This window comes from Saimiri boliviensis, chromosome 5 (assembly GCF_048565385.1).
Source record: "Saimiri boliviensis isolate mSaiBol1 chromosome 5, mSaiBol1.pri, whole genome shotgun sequence".
NCBI classification, from domain to species: Eukaryota; Metazoa; Chordata; class Mammalia; order Primates; family Cebidae; genus Saimiri; species Saimiri boliviensis.
The window spans coordinates 41,095,891-41,119,340 of NC_133453.1; the positions used below are offsets into that span (position 1 = coordinate 41,095,891).

The 23,450-nt window shown below is 38.6% G+C and overlaps 1 protein-coding gene across 2 annotated transcripts; it reads right to left on the reverse strand.

The window, feature by feature from the left end:
- Positions 1–14,618: 14,618 nt before the first annotated feature.
- On the reverse strand, positions 14,619–23,253 carry MAIP1 (matrix AAA peptidase interacting protein 1). 2 transcript variants are annotated; one of them, XM_003925684.4, is made up of 5 exons: positions 22,798–23,253; positions 19,649–19,720; positions 19,105–19,231; positions 17,059–17,206; positions 14,619–15,000 (listed from the first exon to the last, which is right to left on the reverse strand). In XM_003925684.4, the coding sequence occupies exons 1-5, from the start codon at positions 23,251–23,253 to the stop codon at positions 14,922–14,924; spliced, it is 882 nt and encodes a 293-aa protein (XP_003925733.1). In that variant the 3' UTR covers positions 14,619–14,921. The 2 variants fall into 2 exon arrangements, with proteins under 2 accessions (XP_003925733.1, XP_039325825.1); XM_039469891.2 differs by lacking the exon at positions 17,059–17,206.
- Between the last annotated feature and the right edge of the window lie 197 nt (positions 23,254–23,450).

The following is a 23,450-nucleotide window of genomic DNA, read 5'->3' on the forward strand; positions in this document are numbered from 1 at the left end:
AAAATTAGCTGGGAACAGCCACATAGATCAGTGAAACAGAATAGAGAACCCAGGGCTACATCCACACATCTACACTGAACTCATTCTTTGACAAAGTTGCCATGAACATACATTGAAGAAAGGACAATTTCTTCAATAAATGGTGCTGGGAAACTGGATACCCATATGCAAAAGAGTGAAACCAGACCCCTATCTCTCGCCATATACAAAAATCAAATCAAAATTGACTACAGACTTCAAACTATGAAACTACCACAATGAAACTTTGGGGAAGCGCTGCAGGATATTGGTCTGGGTAAAGATTTCTTATGTAACACCCCACAGGCAACCAAAGCAAACATGGACAAATAGGATCACATCAAGTTAAAAAAAAAACTTCCACACAGCAAAGAATACAATCAACAAAGCAAAGAACATCCCACAGAATGGGGAAAATATTTGGAAACTACATATCCAACAAGGAATAACCAGAATATATTATATAAGGAGCCCAAACAGCTCTATAAAAAAATTCTAATAATCTGATTAAAAATGGGCAAAAGATCTGAATCGACATTTCTCAAAAGAAGACATACAAATGGGCAACAGACTATGAAAAGGTGCACAGCGTCATTGATCATCAGAGAAATGCAAATCAAAACTACAGTGAGATACCTTCTCACCCCAGTTAAAATGGCTTTTATCCAAAAGGCAATAACGAATGCTGGCAAGGACGTGGAGAAAAGAGAATCCTTACACACTGTTGAAGGGCATGTATATTATACACCGTTGGTGGGCATGTGTATTAGTACAACCACTATGGATAGCAGTTTGGAAGTTCCTCAACAAACTAAAAATCCCACCATAGTATCCAGCAGTCACACCCATAGGTATATACCCAAAAGAAAAGAAATTAGTATATCAAAGAGATATCTGCACTTCCATATTTATTGCAGCACTATTCACAACAGTCAAGATTTGGGAGCAACCTGTATCCACCAACAGATGAATAGATAAAGAAAATGTGGCACATATACATGATGGAATACTATTCAGCCATAAGAAAGAATGAGATCCCGTCATTTACAATAACATGGATGGAACTGGAGGTCATTATGTTAAATTAAATAAGCCAGGCACAAAGAGATAAGTTTTGCATGTTCTCACTTATTTGTGGGAGCTACACATTAAAATAATTGAATTCATGGAGATAAGAGAATAGGATGGTTACCAGAGGCTACGAAGGGTAGTGAGGGTTGAGGGGAAAGTGGGGATGGTTAGTGGGTACAACAAAATAGTTAGAAAGAATGAGTAAGGTCTAGTATTTGCTAGCACAACAAAATGACTATAGTCAAAAATAATTTCATTGTACATTTTGAAATAACTGAAAGAGTATAATTAGATTGTTTATAACACAAAGGATAAATGCGTGAGATGATTGATACCTCATTTACCCTGATGTGATTAGTATGCATTGCATACCTATGTCAAAATGTCTCATGTAACCCATAAATATATATACCTGCTATGTACCCCAAAAATTAAAAATAAATTTAAAAAAAATTTTTTTTAATTAGCTTGGCAAGGCCAGGCATGGTGGCTCACACCTGTAATCCCAGCATTGTGAAAGGCCGAGGTGGGTGGATTGTTTCAGTCCAGGAGTTACAAATTAGCCTGGGCAAAATGGTAAAATCTCATCTCTACCAAAAAACAAAACAAAACAAAACAAAAAATACAAAAACATTAGCCAGGTTTGGTGGTGTGTGCCTGTAGTCCCAGCTACTCAGGAGGCTGAGGTGGGAAGATCTCCGGAGCCTGGGAGATCAAGGCTGAACTGAGCTGTGATTGCACCACTGTATTCCAGCCTGGGTGACAGAGTGAGACCCTATCTCAATATTTAGGACTAGTTCCAGACCGCAGTTAGAAAGCACCATGGGATCTCTCAGTGAAGCTGGGGTTAGCAACTCTGTTGACTATTTGGCAGGGTCGGTGGCTTCATGACTCAAGTAACCCAATTAGGACAAATTGCTAGAGGCCTACACCCAATATTCATTCTCCCTCTCCTCCTCAGTTTTAGGACCTCTAGTTTTGTTTGAGGCAACAAAATGTACCCAGCTAAAAGACTATTTCTCAGCCTCACCTTCCCAATTACATGTGACCATATGACTAATTCCTGGCTGATGAAATTAATTGGAAATGGTTTTTTGTAACTTTTCTAGGAAAACATCTTAAAAGATAGTTGATGTATATACCCTTTGCCTATTCTTTCCTTTCTTCCATTCTGCTACATGGAATATTGATGTGATGGCTGGCACTCTATCAGTCATTTTTTAATATAAGGACACATATCATGCCCTAAAGAAAACAGTTGTGACCAGAGGGAGCCTAGATTCCTGAGGACTTTGTGGAGTTGGTGTACAAGCCCCAAAGCATCATATCTCTGAATCTCTATTAGTGTAAGAAGAATCAACTTCTATATTATTTAAGCCATAGTATTTATAAGTTTTTGTTGGTCTGGTGCGGTGGCTCACGCCTGTAATCCCAGCATTTTGGGAGGCCGAGGTGGGTGGAGCATATGGTCAGGAGTTCGAGACCAGCCTGACCAACTTGGTGAAACCCCATCTCTACTAAAAATAGAAAAATTAGCCATGCATGGTGGTGCGTGCCTGTAATCCCAGCTACTCAGAGGCTGAGGCAGGAGAATTGCGTGAACCCAGGAGGCAGAGGTTGCAGTGAGCCGAGATCAAGCCATTGTACTTCAGCCTGGGTGACAGAGTGAGATTCTGTCTCAAAAAAAAAAAAAAAAAAAAGTTTTTGTCTCATGCAATTATTTACTAGAACTTATCCTAAACAATATGCCAATCATTTCCATAATCTGCTCACATTGGGAAATTTAAATGGCCAATATCCAGTACTCTTATAAGGTCTTATTTTATGTAAGTTTCTTAAAATTTATTTTGAGATGATGAACAATTTATAATAATATTGACATTATATAAGGTCTTAGGTGACCAGTTTTTTTTTGTTGTTGTTGTTGCTTTAGAGACAAGGTCTCACTATGTTGCCCCGGCTGCTGCTAACCTAAAACTCCAGACCCAAGCAATCTCCTGCCTCAGCCTCTGTAGTAGCTAGGAGTACAGGCGTAAGCCACTGCTTCCTCCTAGGTGACCCCATTAATCTAAAGAGTGTGTTAGTGCACCTTGGCAGATCTCATCAAATGGAGATCATGGAATTCAAGGGCTCTATCGCCTTTCTCACTTAAACTGGTTTAGACATCTGCAATCATTGTTAGACAAAACAAGTGATTCTCATCTTCAGACTCCCATAGCAGAAGTCAGTAATGGTCAGTTAATTACGTGTAACTAAAACACCTAGAAAGTTTCTCACTTGATCTCTCTGATGTAACACTGTGTGCTTTTTCTGCATGTGGTAATCATTACTGCATCTCACCAAATACTTCTCACCCTCTGCCTTCTAGGAACATGGCAGAATTGTACTCCCTGGGTCCCTATGATTGAGTGAGGCCATGTTCTGGAGAAATAATTGCATCACTTCCAGGTTCACCCTTCAGACTTGTCTTGTCCATTTGCTATTGTATCTGGTAGTGGCTTCCCATCAGCCTGTGTCCAGGGAGGAAGATGAGCTAGCACTGAGCAGAATCATCAGGTGTCTCTTACTGAACAAAAAACAAATCTTTTGTGTGTTTCAATCCACCAAGATTGAGAAGCTGTTTGTTACTGCAGCATAATCTACATTATTGTGACTAAGACACCATATGATTCAGAAAAAAAAAAATCTTCCCAGGATGGGCGTAATTACAGAGGTACTGAATGACATAATCTGTGGTTCCAGCAAGGACATGGGTAAAATTCCCCTCCAATTTAACCCATGCACTTAATCTTTTTAACATCAACAACTTATGTTCATAAAATATTTTTGTGGAGCAATTTCTTATAACACATCTGTCTAGAAAAAATCCGTCAATAAGCAAAGCAATCTTCCTCTTGTGGCTTCATACCCTACCAACTTAGAGCCAATCCTGGCATTTAGATTCCACATGCGATTAGCGCCACCGTGTGGAATTTAGAAAGAATGACATTTACTATAGGACCGTGAAAGCAAGGTCAAATATCCAATAATACCATACCCTCCTTGAGAGGGGTACTGTACATGATTTTAAAACTCACATCCAGCTTTCTAGGGTATCAAATCAAAAGCAAGAGGGAAAACATTCCTGTCATGTGAACTAGGAAGTTGAACAGAAGTGAGGCTTACTCTTATTTATCCAGTCAACAAATATTTATTAAGCTCCATTTCGTATAAGATATTGTTCCAGTGCCTGAAGATTCAGTAGTGAACAAGATATAAGACGTTCTTGCCTTAGTTCCAAAGACAATGGGAGAAATAAACAAACATATTCTACAATGTCTGATAGTGATACGTGCTATAAACCAAAATAAATCAAGATTAGGGCATAGAGAGTGATGGGGGAAGAATTATTTTAAATAAAGTTGACAGAAATAAAGGCAAACAATCCACATTTAGCTTTCCAAAAGTTCTTTTAGATGAATGATCCAAAATCTCAAACAATATAAACATTCTTTTTCAGACATAAAATGAGAAAACACCTCAAAATACTCAAACCTTGTTTTTCAAACTCATTGCCCTAGTGGGAGGGGGGGTGGGAAAGACTCCTTGGAAAAATGGCTGATTTCAGGTCTGAGGCGGGAAATGGACAAGAAGATCCCGAAATGTATTGTTATGTTGGAAAACACAGGAGCACTCAGAGACTAATAACAAAGTCATGTTCATCTTTAATCTGTCACGCAGACAGATTACAAGGACTCCTACTGGCAAAACTGTGGCATATTTAGGCATCAACAAGAAAAATAACTGTAACTGATATTTCACTGGATGAATAAAAATCCATGAGTTTAGGCTGGGTGTGGTGGCTCTTGTCTGTAATCCCAGCCCTTTGGAAAGCTGAGTTGGGACGATCACTTGAGTACAGGGGTTCAAGGCTGCAGTGAGTATGCTTTTGCCACTGCACTCCAGCCTAGTTAACAGAATGAGACTTCATCTAAAAAAATGAAAGAATTCATGAGTTTCTAGTGATATTTAAGGAAAATAAAAAAGATAGGCCTCTGTTTTATTGAAGAATACCAATAGCGGGTATTATAGAATTAAAGAATAATCATTTGGCAAACTATAAGGTAACACTGATTCAATAAGGATCATCTTGTGTATTAATTTCTTGTTGCTTATGTAACAAACTACCACAAATGTAGCGGCTTAAAACAACATGTATCCATTATTTTGCAGTTCTGGAGATCAAATGTCTAAAATGGGTCAGCTGTCATGGCCCCTCATAGTTCCAACCTCTGCTTCCACCATCACGTCTTTCTCTCTGACTCCTACCCGCCTGCCTCCCTCTTATAAGAAATGTCCTTATAATGACATTTGTGATTACATTGGCTCCACCCACATAGTCCAGCATAACCTCCTCATCACAAAATTTAATGATACCTGCAAAGTCCTATTTTACCAATTAACCTGTGGAATACATGTTCAAGAGTGCCAGGGGTTAGTATGCGAGCATCTTGTGAGCAGAGTATTTACCAGGTATCAAAGTATCATCTCACAGATTACTTATTAATTGTGAAGAGAGAAAAAATGACTTTTACAACTAAGGGTTCTCATCATCACCACTCTAAACAACTGGACAATGAGAAATTAGGTATTGCCTGATGTTATGTAATATGAGGCCCACAAATCACTTATATTTTCGTGCCAAAAAGGTTTCACCTTAATCTAATCAAGCTTTTCACCCTAACTTTCAGCTTACAGAAATGATGCCATAGAAAAGCAAGCACCTTCAAGACACAAGACACACTGTGTGTCCACCATTCTAGACTTCTCCAAACTGCAATGCTAGAAACAAGGTTGGGGGATATTTCTAAATTTTGAAAAAAGGACTAAAGAGACATAACCAAATGCAGAGGGTAAACCTTGACTGAATTTTGGATTAAAAAGTCATTTTAAAGATAATTGGAGGAATTTTAAATTTAAATATTAGCTGATACTATGGAAATATTGTGAATGGGCACATAGTTACATAGGTTAGTGTCCTTATTCTTTGGAAATACATGTTGAAATATTTGGGATTGAAATATTAATACATGATGTCTGAAATTTACTTTCAAATGCTTTTGATAAAAATATTTGGTGGCCGGCCACAGTGGCTCACACTTGTAATCCCAGCACTTTGGGAGGCTGAGGCAGGCAGTTCACAAGATCAGGAGTTTCAGCCAACTAAAAATACAAAAATTAGCTGGGCATGGTGTCATGCACCTGTAGTCCCAGCTACTTGGGAGGCTGAGGCAGAAGAATTGCTTGAACCCGGGAGGCAGAGGTTGCAGTGAGCTGAGTTCACGCCACTGCACTCCAGCCTGGGTGACAGAGTAAGACTCTGTCTCAAAAATATCAAAATTGGTCAAACACTATTCTAGATGTTTCTGTGAAGGTAGTTTTTGATGAGATTAACATTTGAACCACTATATGAATGTTAACTCTCTATATGTCTCCATAGATATCTATGTTTCTCTCTCCATAGAAATAGATAAATATAAGTTTTGTTTCTCTGGGGAACTCTAATACAATACTCTTCTTTCAGCTTTTCAATATGTTTGAAATTTTTTCTAATGTTAGGGAAAAAAATTAAATTCAGATTTTTAAAAAAAAACATTCAGGAGTTTTAAAAAACATTTTCCTGATCTAGTCAATCCTGACATTCAGGAGTTAAGTCCATTATTTTGTAGCTTGTAGCTATTCTTCTAGGAGAGAAAATTAATCTTTATGGAGAATAGTCTGAGGAGCCTAGCCAAGGAAAAATAAGCATCACCTATCAGTTTGCAAATATTTTTGAGAATTTATTGTCCTAGTGGCTATGCTCAGTCCTGGGAAAAGAATGGTAAGCCATCCAGAAGTGGTCCTGGCTAGTTCTTCCTGTGTTATTGTGTGTCTCATATTTGCAAGCCAAGTTCAGTTGCATCAAAGTAGAGCACAGATAACTAATTCTTGATTTTAAGAGAATGTACAAGTTTTCTGATCAGGGAGACTGTATTGATGATATAGCCATTTTGGTGAAAGCCAACAGTGACAACTTCATATTTCAAAAGTCAGACAATTCCAGTGAACATGATATAAACTCTTTCCTTCCTCTGTAACCAACATAGAACACATTTAGAAAGCGTATTTGAAAACATGTCAACTTCTCATAGAGAGTAGAAGAATGGTTACCAGAGGCTGGGAAGTGAAATGATGCTGGGGTGGGGATGGGTAACGAGTACAAAAAAAAAAAAAAATAGTTGGAAAGAATTAATAACACAGCCGGGCACAGTGGCTCATATCTGTAATCCCAGTTCTTTGGGAGGCCAAGGTGGGCGGATCACAAGGTCAGGAGATGGAGACCATCTGATCAACATAGTGAAACCCTATCTCTACTAAAAATACAAAAATTAGCTGAGCTTGGTGCTGCGTGCCTGTAATCCCAGCTACTCAGGAGGCTTAGGCAGGAGAATTGCTTGAACCAGGGAGTCAATGGTTGCAGTGAGCCGAGATCATGCCACTGCACTCCAGCCTGGCAACAGAACAAGACTCCGTCTCAAAAAAAAAGAATTAATACTATTTACTATTTGATAGCACACCAGGGTGACTATAGTCAATAATAACTTAATTGTACATTTTTAAATAACAAAAAGCACATAATTGGATTGTTTGTAACACAAGGAACAAGTGCTTGAGGGGATGGGTACCCCATTCTCCATGATGTGATTATTACACATTGCATGCTTGTTTCAAAACATCCCATATATGTGCACCCCATAAATATATAAACCTACTATGTACCCACAAAAATTAAAAATAAAAAAATTTTAAAATAAGAAAATAAGTTCTGCTGTGGCCATAATAATCCTGATGCCTTAAACACTAGACAACTCAACAGATTACACGAAACTACTGTGCTCAAACACTGGACAGTAGGAAGCACAGTGTTGACCAGCAGAACATGGTAAACTTGCTGAATTGAGGAGACAGACATGGAAGGCCATGGAGTCTGAAGAGGCTGGAGGTGAAAAGCAAATGTTCAGAGAGGAGCAGGCTATGCAGAACAGAACTTCAGAAGTTTATGTAGCAATTTCCTTGAGTTTCTAGTGAACACTAAGCTATGAAGACAAAGGATGAGACTCTATAATAAAGTCAAGCAAAAAGTGACTGCAAGCTGTGAAGTGAACAGTTCCCAGAGATCCTATAGTGCTGGGAATTCATTTGCGTTCCCTAAGCCAGCATGGAGAGTGCTGTCCTGTTTGATCACTCAGGGCATCCAGTAGAGACCCCATAAGTTACTCCATACAAATTGGGCTACACTCTCTGTAGAGTAAAAGCTACTCTGGATAAACCCTAACAAAGATTAACAATAGCCTCAAAAAAAATCAAACTGAACCACAAATGACCTAACTGGCTACCTACGATAACAAAGCTCAACATTCTTCTCAAGGCAAATAATATCCAACCATACCCAGATACTCAGTGATAGAAAATTCATAAAGTTCGGTGTCGAATAAAAATTACTAGACCAGGCCAGGCGTGGTGGCTGACACCTGACACCTGTAATCCCAACACTTTGGAAGGCTGAGGCAGGATGATTGCTTGAGCCCAAGAGTTCAAGACCAGCCTGGGCAAAATAGTGAGACCTTGTCCGTATTTATTTTATTTTAAAAAAAGTTACTAGACTAGCCAAGAAGCAGGAAAATGTGGGTCATAACCAAAAGAAAAATCAGTTACCAGAAAGAGATTTTAAAGATAGAGAAATAGAAGGATTCATGAAAGACAGCTTTAAAACAACTATTGAGCCAGGCAGAGTGACTCATGCCTGTATTCCCAGCACTTTGGGAGGCAGAGGCAGGCGGATCACTTTAGCTAGGAGTTTGAGGCCAGCCTGGGCAACATAGCGAGACCCCACCTCTACAAAACCTACAACAATTAGCTGGACATGGTGGCCTACACCTTAGTCCCAGCTACTTGGGAGGCTGAGGTAGGAGCCCGGGGGGCAGAGGTTGCAGTGAGTCAAGATTGTGCCACTACACTCCAGCCTAGGTAACAGAATGAAACACTGTCTCAAAGCAAACAAACAAATATGAAACTGTTACAACTATGCCCAGGAAGTTAAAGGAAAACATGAACATAGAGAAGATATGAGAGTCAAATGGAACATCTAGACATGAAAACTAACACATCTAAGCTGACATAATTCCACTCCCACCTTTCACTAACACAACACATCTTCCTCAAAAATCCCACCTTACACTAACAGGACACATTCTTCCTCAAAAATCCCTGTAAGATCAACAGTTTGCTCTGCTCAACAGGACCCCTCCCTTACTTAGGTAAGAAACCAATTCAAATTTGAGATTTTATATTGATTTTGAGTGGTGGTCTCATATTTTGACCATTATGAGGTTCCACCAAGGTTATTTTGATGACTCTAACTTAAAAACAAATAAAAGTGTGCTCACCAGGTCCCTTTGTATCCAGATTTCATTTATCCTCTGGATTTGTTCCAATGGTTTTTGTCTCAATATTGATCTGTACTCTGACTCTCACTGAGCATGTATTGCTGAGTTTATTTTGTTAAAGGAGGATTCCTATCAAAATAGTTCTTTGTAGATGGCATGGTCAATATTTCAGTCATTAATTTTGTTGCTCTTCGTGTGTGCTCGTTTTGCTTTAGTGCATCTATTAGTACAAAGTCTTGGCTCCGGACTTTTTTTTCCTGTTGCTTTGTCTTTCGTAGTAATTTTATTTCTTGGATATACATGGGGCTCTACATAGGGAATGGACAAAGGAATATGTCCACTGAGTCTCCAATTCAACCCAAGTTGAGTCCAAGGACTATGAATTAGAGGTCCAGTAAACAGTAACAAATTCGTGATCAAACTTTGTGTTTTGTTCCCTAAACACCTTCATAGGGACACTTCCTCTTTCATCAGTCAATGAAAGGCCATTTCATTCAGTCCATATGCCAGAGTAAAAAATTGTCATGTCATTCATTGTATAGTCCCTTCTTAGCCCCAGTTGGTCAGGTAACCTGAGATGCTATTCTTTAGCATATATTTTGAATGACTATAATGTCTTTTCTTGTTTGTCATGAATTTTTCTAAATTAAAGTCATAACTTCTTACTGGCAGAACTCCTATTCTTTATGTGAATTCTCACTAAAATACTAACTTATGTGCTCATCCTAGTACAGCAAAAATATTTTTAACCCAAAGTAGCAATGGCTACCTTGGGGAACATTCTGATACTCAAAATTAATACATTTAAGCAGAGCTCTAGAAAAATGAGGAAAACTAATAATATTCACAATTCAGTAGTCAACTTCTTTGGTGTGTGAAGACCTCAAAACAAAATTAATGACAGATAGTTTCTTTCAAAGACTCTAATTTCCTGTCATTCAAGCCTTTGGAAACTATGCTCTGTATATAGCTGTTACAAAATTCTCATCACTTGTCACATTTTTTTCAATTCCTCTGTTCCTAGCCTCCTAAATGTGATACCCTTTCCTCAGGGCTTTTCGCAGAAAAGGCCATTGTATGGTATCTCTTAGACTTGCTAGACCAGAAAGCAGGATCAATAGCAGCTGAATTTAAACCTTGGTCTAGAGTATCAGTAAGACTAACACAAATTTGCTGCAGAATATGGAACTTTCTTAGATATACATTATTTTGGACTGTTTAATTTATATAGTTAGCTTGCTTAATTGCTAGTCTCTCAAAAGGAAAAAAGGGTTAAAAGCAGCAGGACAGGAAACACCAGGAGGAGATTTTCATAACTCAGTCGTGTCTAAGTGAAGAAAATGGTTTTGAGAGGGCAAATAGATGCATACATATATGAAGTACATTATATAGGGACATGCAGTTTTTCCTTTATAGATATGAACAGATTCAACATTGTAAACAAAGTGAAGATGAATTAATAAAAGACTTTAAAGATGCATTTCAGGAAAGTTTCAGTTTGAGTAGACAGTTGGAATAGGCCCAACACGTGAAATGAAGGGAAACTTTTTATTTGTCATTGTCATGGGCTCATACCCAAACTAGGGGACTTAAACAGAAAGTGTACAATGGAATGGAAAATTGTCAGTTTAGGAGAGTTCCAACATGTAGCTGAACATTTTCAATGAGCTTTAAAAAGGAAACTAGCTGAAAATTAAACCAAACTTCTGACCCTTCAGATAAAGTAACTGGCTCCAAGTTAAAAATAAAACCAAAAGTCCTCTGTTCTTTGAGAATAAAGAGCCTATGGCTAGGAACACCTGTAGATGTTGTAAGCAGAAAAGCCAGTGAAGGAAACAATGAGCCATATTTTGAATAAAATATCAAAGAAACAAAAAGATAGTTATCCAAGATCTGTCCAATTATGCTGCTCTAAAAGCAAACTCAGCACCCAGCAATTTCCTGTCCTTCCTCTAAAGTCCCAAGGGGAATTGTCTATAAATACAGATGGACAACAGTGCAGCTTTTATGTTACTAAACATGCTGCCCTATCTACCATTAATTCCGTTTCTGTAGAATTATCAGATCGCTTAGAAAAACATTTTAAAGCTGAAGAGCCAGAGGAAAGGTGAATTGATTTATAATACAAGTTCAGAAGAGGGGAAAGGGAGAGTTTTGTCTTCAAGTGAAAATGTTTGGTTGTGCAACAATATGAAAGAAAATAGTAACAAACAAACTTGAGGGTGTACATAAATTTTAAAAGGCTTGAGGAAAAGTGAACTTTACTTGCCTTGTTCTACTAAAGCAATTCAGAAGTGGGAATTTCTATTAATCCTAAATCTTTTCACCAGACCCAATATTTAAATGTTACTTTGGAACTATTACGAGAACATTCCTTTCTTCTTTGTGACATAAGTCCTATCTTACATGGAATTTCCAAAGTTGAAGGGTTATTCTTAAGGCACCCTAGAATTTTCCCTCATATGTACACTTACTGTCTATGCGTTGGAAAACTTTCACTAAGTATAACTCAAGAAATAACTACAGAATTATCTATGGTCCACAGATGTGGTCAGAATATTTGCAGTAAGGCCGTAAGAATCCATTGATTCTTTCAGGGTTATCATAAAAGTTCAGTTACATAGGTGTGTGAAAAGATAAAGTTCTTCTCTAGGGGCCATAACTCAACATGAAGCATGTCAATGAGCCATTGTGTGTTCTTGTTTCAAAGATATTGTAGTCTCAGCTAATTTTGCTAAAACCTTTTCAGATCATCTTTCCCAGTCTGTGAACTGCCTTTTAATTATCTTACTGATGTCTTTCAAAAAGTTTTAATTTTAATAAATTCCAACTTATAAATTTTTTTTCTTTCATGATTCATGCATTCTATATCCTAAGAAAATCTTTGCTAATCCCAAGATAGCAAATGTCTCCTATTTGTTCTTTTTCTGGAATTTCTAGATTTAGCTTTTGTTTAAGTCTATCATCCATTCTAAAATCTAAATTTTACACTAAAATTATGTGATATAGAAGTTGAGGTTCATTTCTCATAAGAATACATATTTATTCCATTTGTTGAAAAGACTCTTTTCCTCTTTGTATTGCTTTAGTGCCTTTTCGTTTTGTTTTTAGACAGTCTCACTTTTTTGCCCAGGCTGGAGTGCAATCACAGCTCACTGCAGCCTCAACCTCTCCAGGCTCAGGTGATCCTCCCATCTCAGTCTCCCAAATACGTGGGACTACAGGCACACACCACCACACACAGCTAATTGTGCCTTTGTCGAAAATCAGTTGTCCACATATGCATGAGTCCAGTTTTGAACTCTATTCTGTCCATTGGTCCTTAACCTTTCTTATAAAACATGCCCAGTAACAATAAATTTTCTCATGTTTTCTCTGAGTCTTCTCACTTTTTGAAGATGTTTGCTGAATATCAAATTCTAGGTAAACAGGCTATTTTTTCAGCACTTTTAAGATGGCATGCCAAGGTCTCTAACTTGCTGTTTAAGAAAAGAAATATGTAGTTATTCTTACTTTGGCTTCTCTGCACAAACACACCTTTTTTTTTTTTTTTCTCCAGCTGCTTTTACAACTTTCTCTGGTTTTCAACAATTTCATTATGATGTTCCTTGATAAGATTTTTTTTGTGTGTGTTACCTTGTTTGTTGAATTTCTTGTGATCTGTGGGTTTGTAGTTTTCATCAACTGAGACTTTTCAGCCATTATTATTATTTTTTACCATAATCTTATGAGTAGTTTTTTAAAATTGTACTTTAGTTTCTCGGGTACATGTGCAGATCATGCAGGGTTGTTGCATAGGTACATATATTAGCCATTATTTCTTTTTTTTTTTTTTTTTTTGAGACGGAGTTTCGCTCCTGTTACCCAGGCTGGAGTGCAATGGCGCGATCTCGGCTCACCGCAACCTCCGCCTCCTGGGTTCAGGCAATTCTCCTGCCTCAGCCTCCTGAGTAGCTGGGATTACAGGCACGCGCCACCATGCCCAGCTAATTTTTTGTATTTTTAGTAGAGACGGGGTTTCACCATGTTGACCAGGATGGTCTCGACCTCTCGACCTCGTGATCCACCCGCCTCGGCCTCCCAAAGTGCTGGGATTACAGGCTTGAGCTACCGCGCCCGGCCATTATTTCTTAATATACTATTTTTGTTTCCACTACTCCAACTTCTAGGACACAAAATACAAGTATATTAGAACAGTTGATATTATTTCATAGGTGGCTAAGACACTGCCCTATTTTTTTTTCCTCTTTGTATTTTAGCATACTTTTAAATTCACTGATTTTTAGTTCTGTAGAGACCAACCTGCTATAATTTCATCTATTCCTTCTTATCTAGCTAGTGATCAAAGAGAACAAATAGAAGCAGTGAATTTTTTAAAAAAATAAATCTTATGCATACATAAAATAAAGGCATAAGGCTGGGCAGTGGCTCACGCCTGTAATCCAAGCACTTTGAGAGGCTGAGGTGGGCGGATTGCCTGAGGTCAGGAGTTCGAGACCAGCCTGGCTAACATAGTGAAACCCTGTCTCTACAAAATACAAAAAAATTGGCCAGGTGTGGTGGCATACACCTGCAGTCCCAGCTACTAGGGAGGCTGAGGCAGGAGAATCACCTCAACCCAGAAGGAGGTTGCAGTGAGCCGAGATTGCACCACTGCACTCCAACCTGGGCAACAGACTTGTCAAAAAACATAAAGGTATAAATGCATAAACCACAAATAAAATATTTAAGGACTATTAATTTAGAAATGTGTAAGTAGGCTGGGTGCAGCTGCTCATGCCTATAATCCTAGCTCTGTGGGAGGCCAAGGTGGGAGAAGCACTTGAGGTCAGGAGTTCAGGACCATCTGGGCAACATAGTGAAACCGCTATAAACATTTTAGCCAGCCATGCTGGTGGATGCGTATAGTCCCATCTGCTCTGAAGGCTGAGGCAGGAGGACTGCTCAAGCCCAGAAGCTCAAAGTTACAGTGAGCTATGATCATGGCACTGGATTTCATCCAGGGAAACAGAGCAAGACCCTGTTTCATAAACAATTTAAAAAATAAATAAAGATATGTATAAGTAGTTTTTCAATGCCTTCTTTATTACATCTGTAAAATTATATGTAGCATTAGAAATGTTATTGAATATGACACCAAAATGTGCTATTGTATTTTTTTAATTTTGACTTCTTTTAAAGAAGGTGATAACAATCTGTGGAAAATGCTTTTACTGTATCATGCCAACATACTGCAGGAAGTATTTCAAAATAATATAAAAGTAATTCACACATTTAGATTAAGTGAAGATCAAATGACCCAAAAATTTTTCTTCCTTAGTTTTTCACAGCAACTGCTAAAGTCCATAGCTGATTTTTCCAAGAAAATTATTCTAATAATTTTGAGTGTTCAATCCGTGCAATGGTCCAGTCAGGCTTTACTCCTTGTGTAAATTCCCTCTGAAACCTAGGAAAAACATTACAAATAATGTAAATCTTACATCAGTCCAAATATGTCTTAGATAACTATGTAATTTGCAAGTGTATATTTAGAAGAATTTTTGGAAACAAGCCAAAAACCAAAAAAACCTGTAACCTACCAATTCAATCACAAAAAATATACCCACAAAATTAAAGTACATTCTCAAGTAATGTGCCTATTTTTAATGGACTAATCTATATTCAACATCTGCCAGCCCCTAAGAGAAACTTGGATATTATTCTGTTTAAACACTAGCTGTAACACATGCCTAGGATTAAGAGAAATAAACTGGACTCTGGTGATATAAACAGCACTTTAAATACATAAACTGGGATACAGGAATAGCTGTTTTTCAAATAGCACTGCTACCAGTTTAGGAATAAATAGTGGAATTTAGTTTACATACATTAATCTTGGAAATAACAATGTTTATGAGGTACCCATAGTAAGAAACATCAGAAGAGAAAAAGTTTAATACTGATGATAGTGCTCTTCAAAAATGATGTCTTAACAGACAATTCAGTGGATTTAAATTAAGTATTTAAATATGTAGAATATTTTGGGTAAGTACAAATAAAACAAAATTAAAAAAACACTTTTCTTTCAAGAAAAGTAAAAAAAAGAATCAGGATATAATTCTTTTTTACTTAGTAAAACAGAATACATTTTATTTCTTAGGTCATTTTTATGGTTTGTTGTTTTAAAGCAGATTTGTGTAACTGTGGCAACATAATCATTTTTAAAAATAAATGTTAAATTATATCTTCACTGACTTGCTCCAGCTGTTCACTGTTCTAGATCCTTTTTTTTTTTTTTTTTTTTTGAGGTGGACTCTCATTCTGTTGCCAGGCTGGAGTGCAGTGGTGCAATCTTGGCTGACTGAAATCTTCTCCTCCCGGGTCCAAGTGATTCCCCTGCCTAAGCCTTCCAAGTAGCTGGGACTATAGGCATGCACCACCATGCCCGGCTAATTTTTTGTATTTTAGTACAGACAGGGTTTCACCATGTTGGCCAAGATGGTTTCGATCTCCTGACCTCATGATTCCTCTGCCTTGGCCTCCCAAGTGCTGGGATTACAGGTGTGAGACACCACACCTGGCCTATTCTAGATCTAATTTGCATAAAAATACAACGTAATGTCTGTTTTACATAACCTGCTTACTTCCTACTATACAACATATCCTTAAGGGCAGTATCCCTTCAACTTTGTATCTGAACCTCTACCAGACCATGTTGTCACACAGACGATCAACAAATGTCTAGTTAATTGGTTCATGTACCAATGATCCCAATGATGGCAGATTTTATTTTCAAAAATGGCCACAACCATACCTCTCCTCTCATGTGCTCTTCCATTATGTGGCCTTGCTGTTTTTTTTGCCCCAAAAAGTGAGGGAGTCTTTCTATACCCTTTAAACTACACAGATCCTTTTACTGCTTTGACAAGTAGACTATGGCAGAACTGATGTTCTAATTCTGGGCATATCTCTTTACTGGTTTAGCAGCTTCCATTTTCTGCCTCTTAGAATCCAACCACCATGTAAAAGATATGACTAGTCTGAAACTACCACAAGTCCAGGCCACAAGGTCCTGGAGAATTCAGAGTCATGGAGAAGCCAAGGAGTACCAAGGTGCCACACATGTGACTTAAGAAGTCACTGTGGAAATGAATCCTCCAGCTCCTGCTACCCGTGTTGATGCCAGGTGAAGCAGAGAAAACCCCATAACTGAGCCTATCAAAAATTTCTGAGCAGTAAAATAGCAGCCAAAATCAATGGCTGTTTGAAGCCAATGAATCTGGGGATGATTTGTTATGCAGCAATAGACAGCTAAAACATCATTTAATTAAATTCAACAACATTACCTCTTTCTAATTTCTTAACTCTCCTGTTTCATATCCAGTGTGTCTTTCTGACCTTTTCTCTTCATAAATAACTTGTCAAATTTCAAATCCTTTCTTCCTAAAGATCACTTAGTTTTCATACCTTCAAACTACCTTCCATTTTCTGGAGAAAGGAAACAATGAAATCTGATTAAACTTACTCATAGCTTGCATTAAGAAGTTGTTTAGTTTCCACATTCTGATTCCCCAACTTAACCTGGAATAAACTGGCTCCTCTTAAGGTTTCACTAGGGATGCTGGCACTGGTTAGATACCAAAAGCACATCAGGATGTTAACAAACTTCCTTCCTTAGGGAAAAAAACATATACACACACATACAAATACAAATCAAAATAATCTATCATCCATATATACAAAATGAAATCAGAAATTGGCAATAGTTATACAGTTGTTACAGGTCAAATTTTGTGTTTATTCTGGTGTGATTTAAAATACTTGTATTGATACTAATTTGTTTTTAGAAAATTGTCTTAGGGTTTATGACATACTTGCCCTCTTCTCACATCTGAGTAATAAAGCTACTACTTAACTGAGCACATACTTTACTAAGTATACTATATAGATTATTTTCAATCAGTGGCATTTTCTTTTTCTTTTTTTTGACACAGGGTCTCACTCTATCACCCAGGCTGGAGTGCAGTGGCATAGTATCGGCTCACTGCAACCTCTGCTTTCCAGGCTCAAGCAATCCTCCCACCTCAGCCTCCTGAGTAGCTGGGACCACAGGCATGCACCATCACACCAGGCTATTTTTTTTGTATTTTCAGTGAAAACTTCGTCTTGCCACAGTGCCCAGGCTGGTCTTGAACCCTTGAGCTCAAGTGATCTACCTGCCTCAGCCTCCCAAAGTACTGGAATTACAAATGTGAGCCACTGCATCCGCCCAGGCATTTTCTAAGATTATAATAATCTCATGAAAGATGTCTGTTGTCAAAACAAAAATGAGGAGAAAAAAAGCATATTTTTGGCTGCTCAGTAACTACCTTAACCTCAACTGTGAGAAAGAGTAAAGGTTTCCTATTCTACCCTAATTCACCTTGCTGTGCCTGGTGATTCTGACAACCTCCTGATGCAAAAATTAGTTAGTGACCATGGTGCTGAGATGCAATCTAAAATATTAGGGAAGAAGAAAATATTTATCACTATAAGATCTTTACAAATGTTTCAAAATAATGTGTGCAAGAAAAATTTTATCATCATCAAGAGTCTTCTTCTTCTACCTTGAGAAGTGTATAAGCAGAGGTTACATTTCCTGTGTGGCTGGCACACAATATATGCAAATAGAGTGATCCCTCAAAATTCAGGGAGGATTGGTTTCAGGACCCCTGTGGATACCAAAATCCACAGATGCTCAAGTCGTTTATATAAAATGGTGTAGTGTTTGCATAACATACATCCTCCAGTATACTTTAAATCATCTCTAGATTATTTATAATACCTAATACAATGTAAATGCTATGTCAATAGTTGTTATACTGTATTTAGAGAATAATGACAAGAACAAAATCTGTACATGATCAAGTACAGATGCAACTATTTTTTTAAATATTTTTTTATCCAAGATTGTTTAAATCTATGGATGTGAAATCCCTGGATATAGAGGACCAACTTTGTATGTATTAGAAATAAATCAGTGAATTATCAGGAATGCTATAGGGAAAATATATGCTGTGGACAAGAAGAACCATATAACCACTAAACTTCCTCCCAACTTTTTTCATTATTCTCAAATAGATCCAATTTGAGAGTTCTGCAGTTAATCTTTTCAAATCGTCTTTAGCTGACAATATCTACTTTGATTTTCTTTTACCCCATATTCCTTCCATATAAAGTACAGTTTTAAAATACTCAATTGTTTCCTTCAAGTTAGGAAATCTGAAACACAAATATTTTCAGTTTAAGATGTGGGAGCCGCTCAAACTATTTTCAACAATATAAGTGATGATGTTCTTGACTGTGAATTAAATAGTAGCAGAAAAAATTTCTAGATAGAAAGGCTTAAGAAATGATTACCATATCTTAACTCTTTCAAAAGTAGGTCTTTAAAGAATGAATATAACATTTTCTTTGAAGTTCTATCAATATTTACTTGTCCTGACAAAACTCCACTATTTTGTGATTATCTACTATCTTAGCTTTCTGGACAACTATGGATCATTTCAAGTCGACTATGTTCTGGCATTACCTTTCTCATCATAGTAAATGGAGATGTCTCCTGTTGATGTATATACAATTTCATCTATGTTAGCAGCAAGGGCATTTTTATGGTTGTCAGGTAGTGAAGTAACCTTTTCTTTCAATACATGTAGCACCTAAGTTTGAAAAAAGCAAGCCATTAGTTCACCAATTCAATATTTGAAACCTTTCAAAAGTGATCTTTATCATGGAATACATTTTTCCATACCTGTTTTTAAATTTACTACCATATTTACTCATCCTCAAAAGCAAGGCTGAAATGCATCTCATTATTCAACTAGGTAATTTCTAACAGAACATTCAATATAAGAGCAACTGAAAGACATCATGATTACTTACTTACGCCTTAAGTATCAAGAGTTATTCCATACTTTTATATGACCCAAAGTACCCATTGGAACAGATACACAGACTCTACTTTGGATGCTGGCACACACAATATTTTTATTTATTTTCCTTATAAATAAGGAAAACATACATCATTCTACTGCAAGACAATATATTTTTAAAGCAAAATGTAAAATATACTTTACCTCTTTGGCCACAAGTTCTTCCAACAGATCAAATTTACACTGTGACAGCAACTTGGATACATGAGCAAAGGCCTTAAAAAAAAATATTAAGGGAAGGGTGGTGATTATTATTTCAAAATACCACACCATGTTCATATTTAAATGGCTAAGTAAAATAAAGACTATTTTATAGTAACAGAGATAAGCAATATCAAATATTAATTTATCAAAGCATGACTCCTCCAAGGTTAGTTGACTTTTCATACATGGCTTTTCCACATATATAGCAGTAAGTGACTTGACCTTTAATTCTGAATCCACTCTCGGGCCTGGGAAATGATAGTGTGTGGTGTGCAATCCAGATGTCTTAATAAAAATCCTCCTTTCTATTTCCTTTTAAAATGGTGAAGTAAACAATCATTGGGCAGTTCTATGACCTACCTCTTAATCGTGCATAGATAGCAGTTGGAAAGGAGAACAGTCTAGACTGTATTGGGAGTCTGGAAATCTGGGCTGTAGTCTGAATCTCAGTATGGGAGATAATATAAGTTTGGGAAAGTGGGAGAATAGGTAATTAGTTTATATGGTCTAAAACAGTAGATCCTAGCTTTGAAGTATGAAATTCTATTTTCAAGGAGGTAAAAACCCAACTGCAATTCTCCCCATTACTAGCAATGAGAAATCAAACTGTGAATTAAGACCTTGTCTTCAGGGAACTTTCCGTCTACTTGGGGAAAAGACAAGTAAACTGACAAGTTTAAGAATTTTGACAGTGATAAGAACAGGATGACTTGGGAGCATAAAGGAGAACCATCACATCTAATCTGGGAGGATCAGAGAGGACTTCCTAAAGGAAGTAATATCTAAACTGAAATCTGAAATAAGCTGCAATCTGAGCTGCCGGGGGATGCACAGATATGTCAGATATGGCATGTCAGAGAATACTGCCTACTTGTTACAGGATGAGTTGTGCTCTTCTTCCCCCTAAATTTATGTTGAAGCTCTAACCCCCAGAACCTTGGAATGTGACTATATTTGGAGATAAGACCTTAAAGAGGTGTGAATAAGTTAAATGAGACCATCAGGGTGGGCCAAAATCCACTCTGACTGGCATCCTTATTAGAGGAGGAAATGTGGAGTAAGAGGCACCAGGAGCACACATGCATAGGGAGGACCATGCAAGGACACAGCGAGAAGATGGCCATCTGTTAGCTGAGAGAGGTCTCAGGAGAAAACAACCCCTCTGACACTTTGATACTGAAATTTTGGTTGGTTGTTTTATATAAGCAACACTGCATACACACTGGCTGATGAATGGGGTACAAATACTGCTTAATAGCAAGGAAGGAGGTGAAAGTAGCTAACAGCTGGAGGACAACTAGGATTGGAGTGACTCCCAAAATGCTGCATGCTCCTCTGTGTGTTCGGAGGAAACAAGTACTGAGGCTTGATTCCTGCCAATGGTGGGGAGGTGATTTCCATTCCTTCCTAGAACATAAATGAACTGGTACCATGTGTTATGAGGTAGACCAGCTCATATAACATCAGCAGGCATTGTAGAGAAGAGTAGGATCAATACAACTTACCACTGCATAGACAAAAGATTTTGAGAACTGACATGAACAGAGGTTTATCCCTTAATTATGATGCTGAGTTATGTATCTTAATTAAGCTTGCTCTTTGACTTTTTTTTAATATAACATATATAGTAGTCAAGAGTTGACTCGAGAAGCAGGCAGCAGGAGTTAGTGCTGACACTTGTTACACAAAGTTGACAATATTTGATTTACAACTGATAGGTCTCATAAATACAAAGAGCCAGGATTATGGAAAGAATCTGAAATAAATTTGGAGTCAAACATCAATACCAGCAAATTGTAAAATGATTACAACAATGGCATGGTTTTAAGGCATATGGTTTTAAACCTGGAAATAAACTCTATGACTTCTAGTTTTGTTTGTTTTTTGAGACAGAGTACTGCTCCATCACCCAGGCTGGATGGAGGTGTATCTGTCACCCAGGCTGGATGGAGTGTAGTGACACGATCCCAGCTCACTGCAACTTCTGCCTCCAGGGTTCAAGCGATTCTCCTGCCTCAGCCTCCCGAGTAGCTGGGACTACAGGCACCCACCACCGCACTCAGATAATTTTTTTATTTTTAGTAGAGATGCTGTTTCACCATATTGGCCAGGCTGGTCAAACTCCTGACCTTGTGACCCACTGGCCTCGGCCTCCCAAAGTGCTGGGATTACAGGCGTGAGCCACTGCGCCCAGCCAACTTCTATTGTTATCAAAAGTTCTGCAACGTTTGGGAACGATATACAATCTGTAAAGGAGTCCAAAGAAAGGTATAGATGGCCCTTAGTCCTAGAAAAAAAGCATGTACCCACAAAATCTACAAATGATCTCAGGACCCAAGTGACCATATGTTGCAAGTGTAAGGCAATGCATAATCAGCCATTCAGAAAGAGGTACATAACTAACAAAGTCGGGGATAAGAATCTCTAACGGCTAAATATTTTGTGTGCTGTGCACTTAGCCACCAGGCAGTCTCAGCAAATTCTTTGAAGGGGTAAAATTGCTAACCTCCAGTTTAACCTTTAAGGAATATGATTAAGGGGTGGTATATTGGTGGGCTCTGTCAAATAGCTGGCAGGAAGTTCTACTCTTCTACTCCAGGTGACATTATATCACTTAGGAAATGTTATCTTATCTATTCTTCAATCTTATGCATTCATTAAGGTATTCAACAAACATTCATGGAGTGCCTACTATGTGCCAGGCATTGTCTTGCCCACTACGTAGATTTGAAAATTATGCTCAGACAAGATGGGACCATATCGCTTTTTCTTTTTTTCTATTTTTTGAGACAGGGCCTGTTTGTCTGCCAGGCTGGAGTGCAATGGCACGATCTTAGCTCACTACAACCTCCAACTCCTGGGCTCAAGAGATCCTCCCCCTTCAGCCTCCCGAGTAGCTGCGACTACAGGTGTGTACCACCATACCTGGCCCAGAAGCTTAAGGTCAGTCAATGGCTGGAAGGCTCTATGTCTGGGCCACTAATCACGTTAGATCGCTTGTATCCCACTGAAGAAACCTCACTGCTAAGCACTTCTGGGAGTAATAAACTCATTAGAGATGGATAGGTCAACCAGGGAAATAAACAAACCTGCTTCGCTCCCTCAGAGAACTCTGCGATGTTGAACTCTTTGTCGAAATAGGCCCAGATAAGGAAGGCGTAAATTCGAGTCCTAACCCAGTTGATGGGGTTGGCGAATCCCAGGACGATCATCTTGGTTTTCTGGTGCTGCTGGGGCTTCTCCTCCGTGCTGTAGCTGCGCCAAGGGCAGACAGGGAAAGAAGCGAAGGCTGTGGGGAGTCCCGGGCGGCTGAGCACTGGCCGCCAGGAGTCCTGGGCAGGTAGCACCGAGGCCGCCGAGGCCCAAGCGCTTCGGGGAAATGAGGCCGCTCCCGAGCCGAGGCGACAGCGGCAAAGGTAGCAAAGTCCGGCCGACGGCAGCCTCACCTCGGCCGCACCGGGAGTCCGGAGTCGGGCGGCCCCGCAGAGCAGCGACCGAGAGTTCAGCAATTGGGGTAACATACGAGCGGCCAGCGCCATGTTCATGACCCTTCACCCCTGTGCCTGCGGGTGCTGTACCGAAAGGAAGTCGGTGGGAAACCACCTCAGTGGTGTCGGAGAAGGAGACTGGAAAGCAAAGTTGGCGGCTTGTTGCCGCCTCTGGTGAGTCGGCCACGTCCTCGCTCTCCAGCACGCAGCCCAGGCCGAGGCCCTTCGGCAACCCCCCGCGCGCACGGAGCCAG

Coding starts and splice junctions, on each gene's coding strand:
- MAIP1 (XM_003925684.4), bottom strand. CDS start 23,253: ATGAACATGGCGCTGGCCGCTCGTATGTTACCCCAATTGCTGAACTCT. Junction 19,232..19,648: donor AAGAACTTGTGGCCAAAGAG/GTAAAGTATATT, acceptor TTTCAAACTTAG/GTGCTACATGTATTGAAAGA. Junction 17,207..19,104: donor CATTTACTATGATGAGAAAG/GTAATGCCAGAA, acceptor TTTTTCCCTAAG/GAAGGAAGTTTGTTAACATC.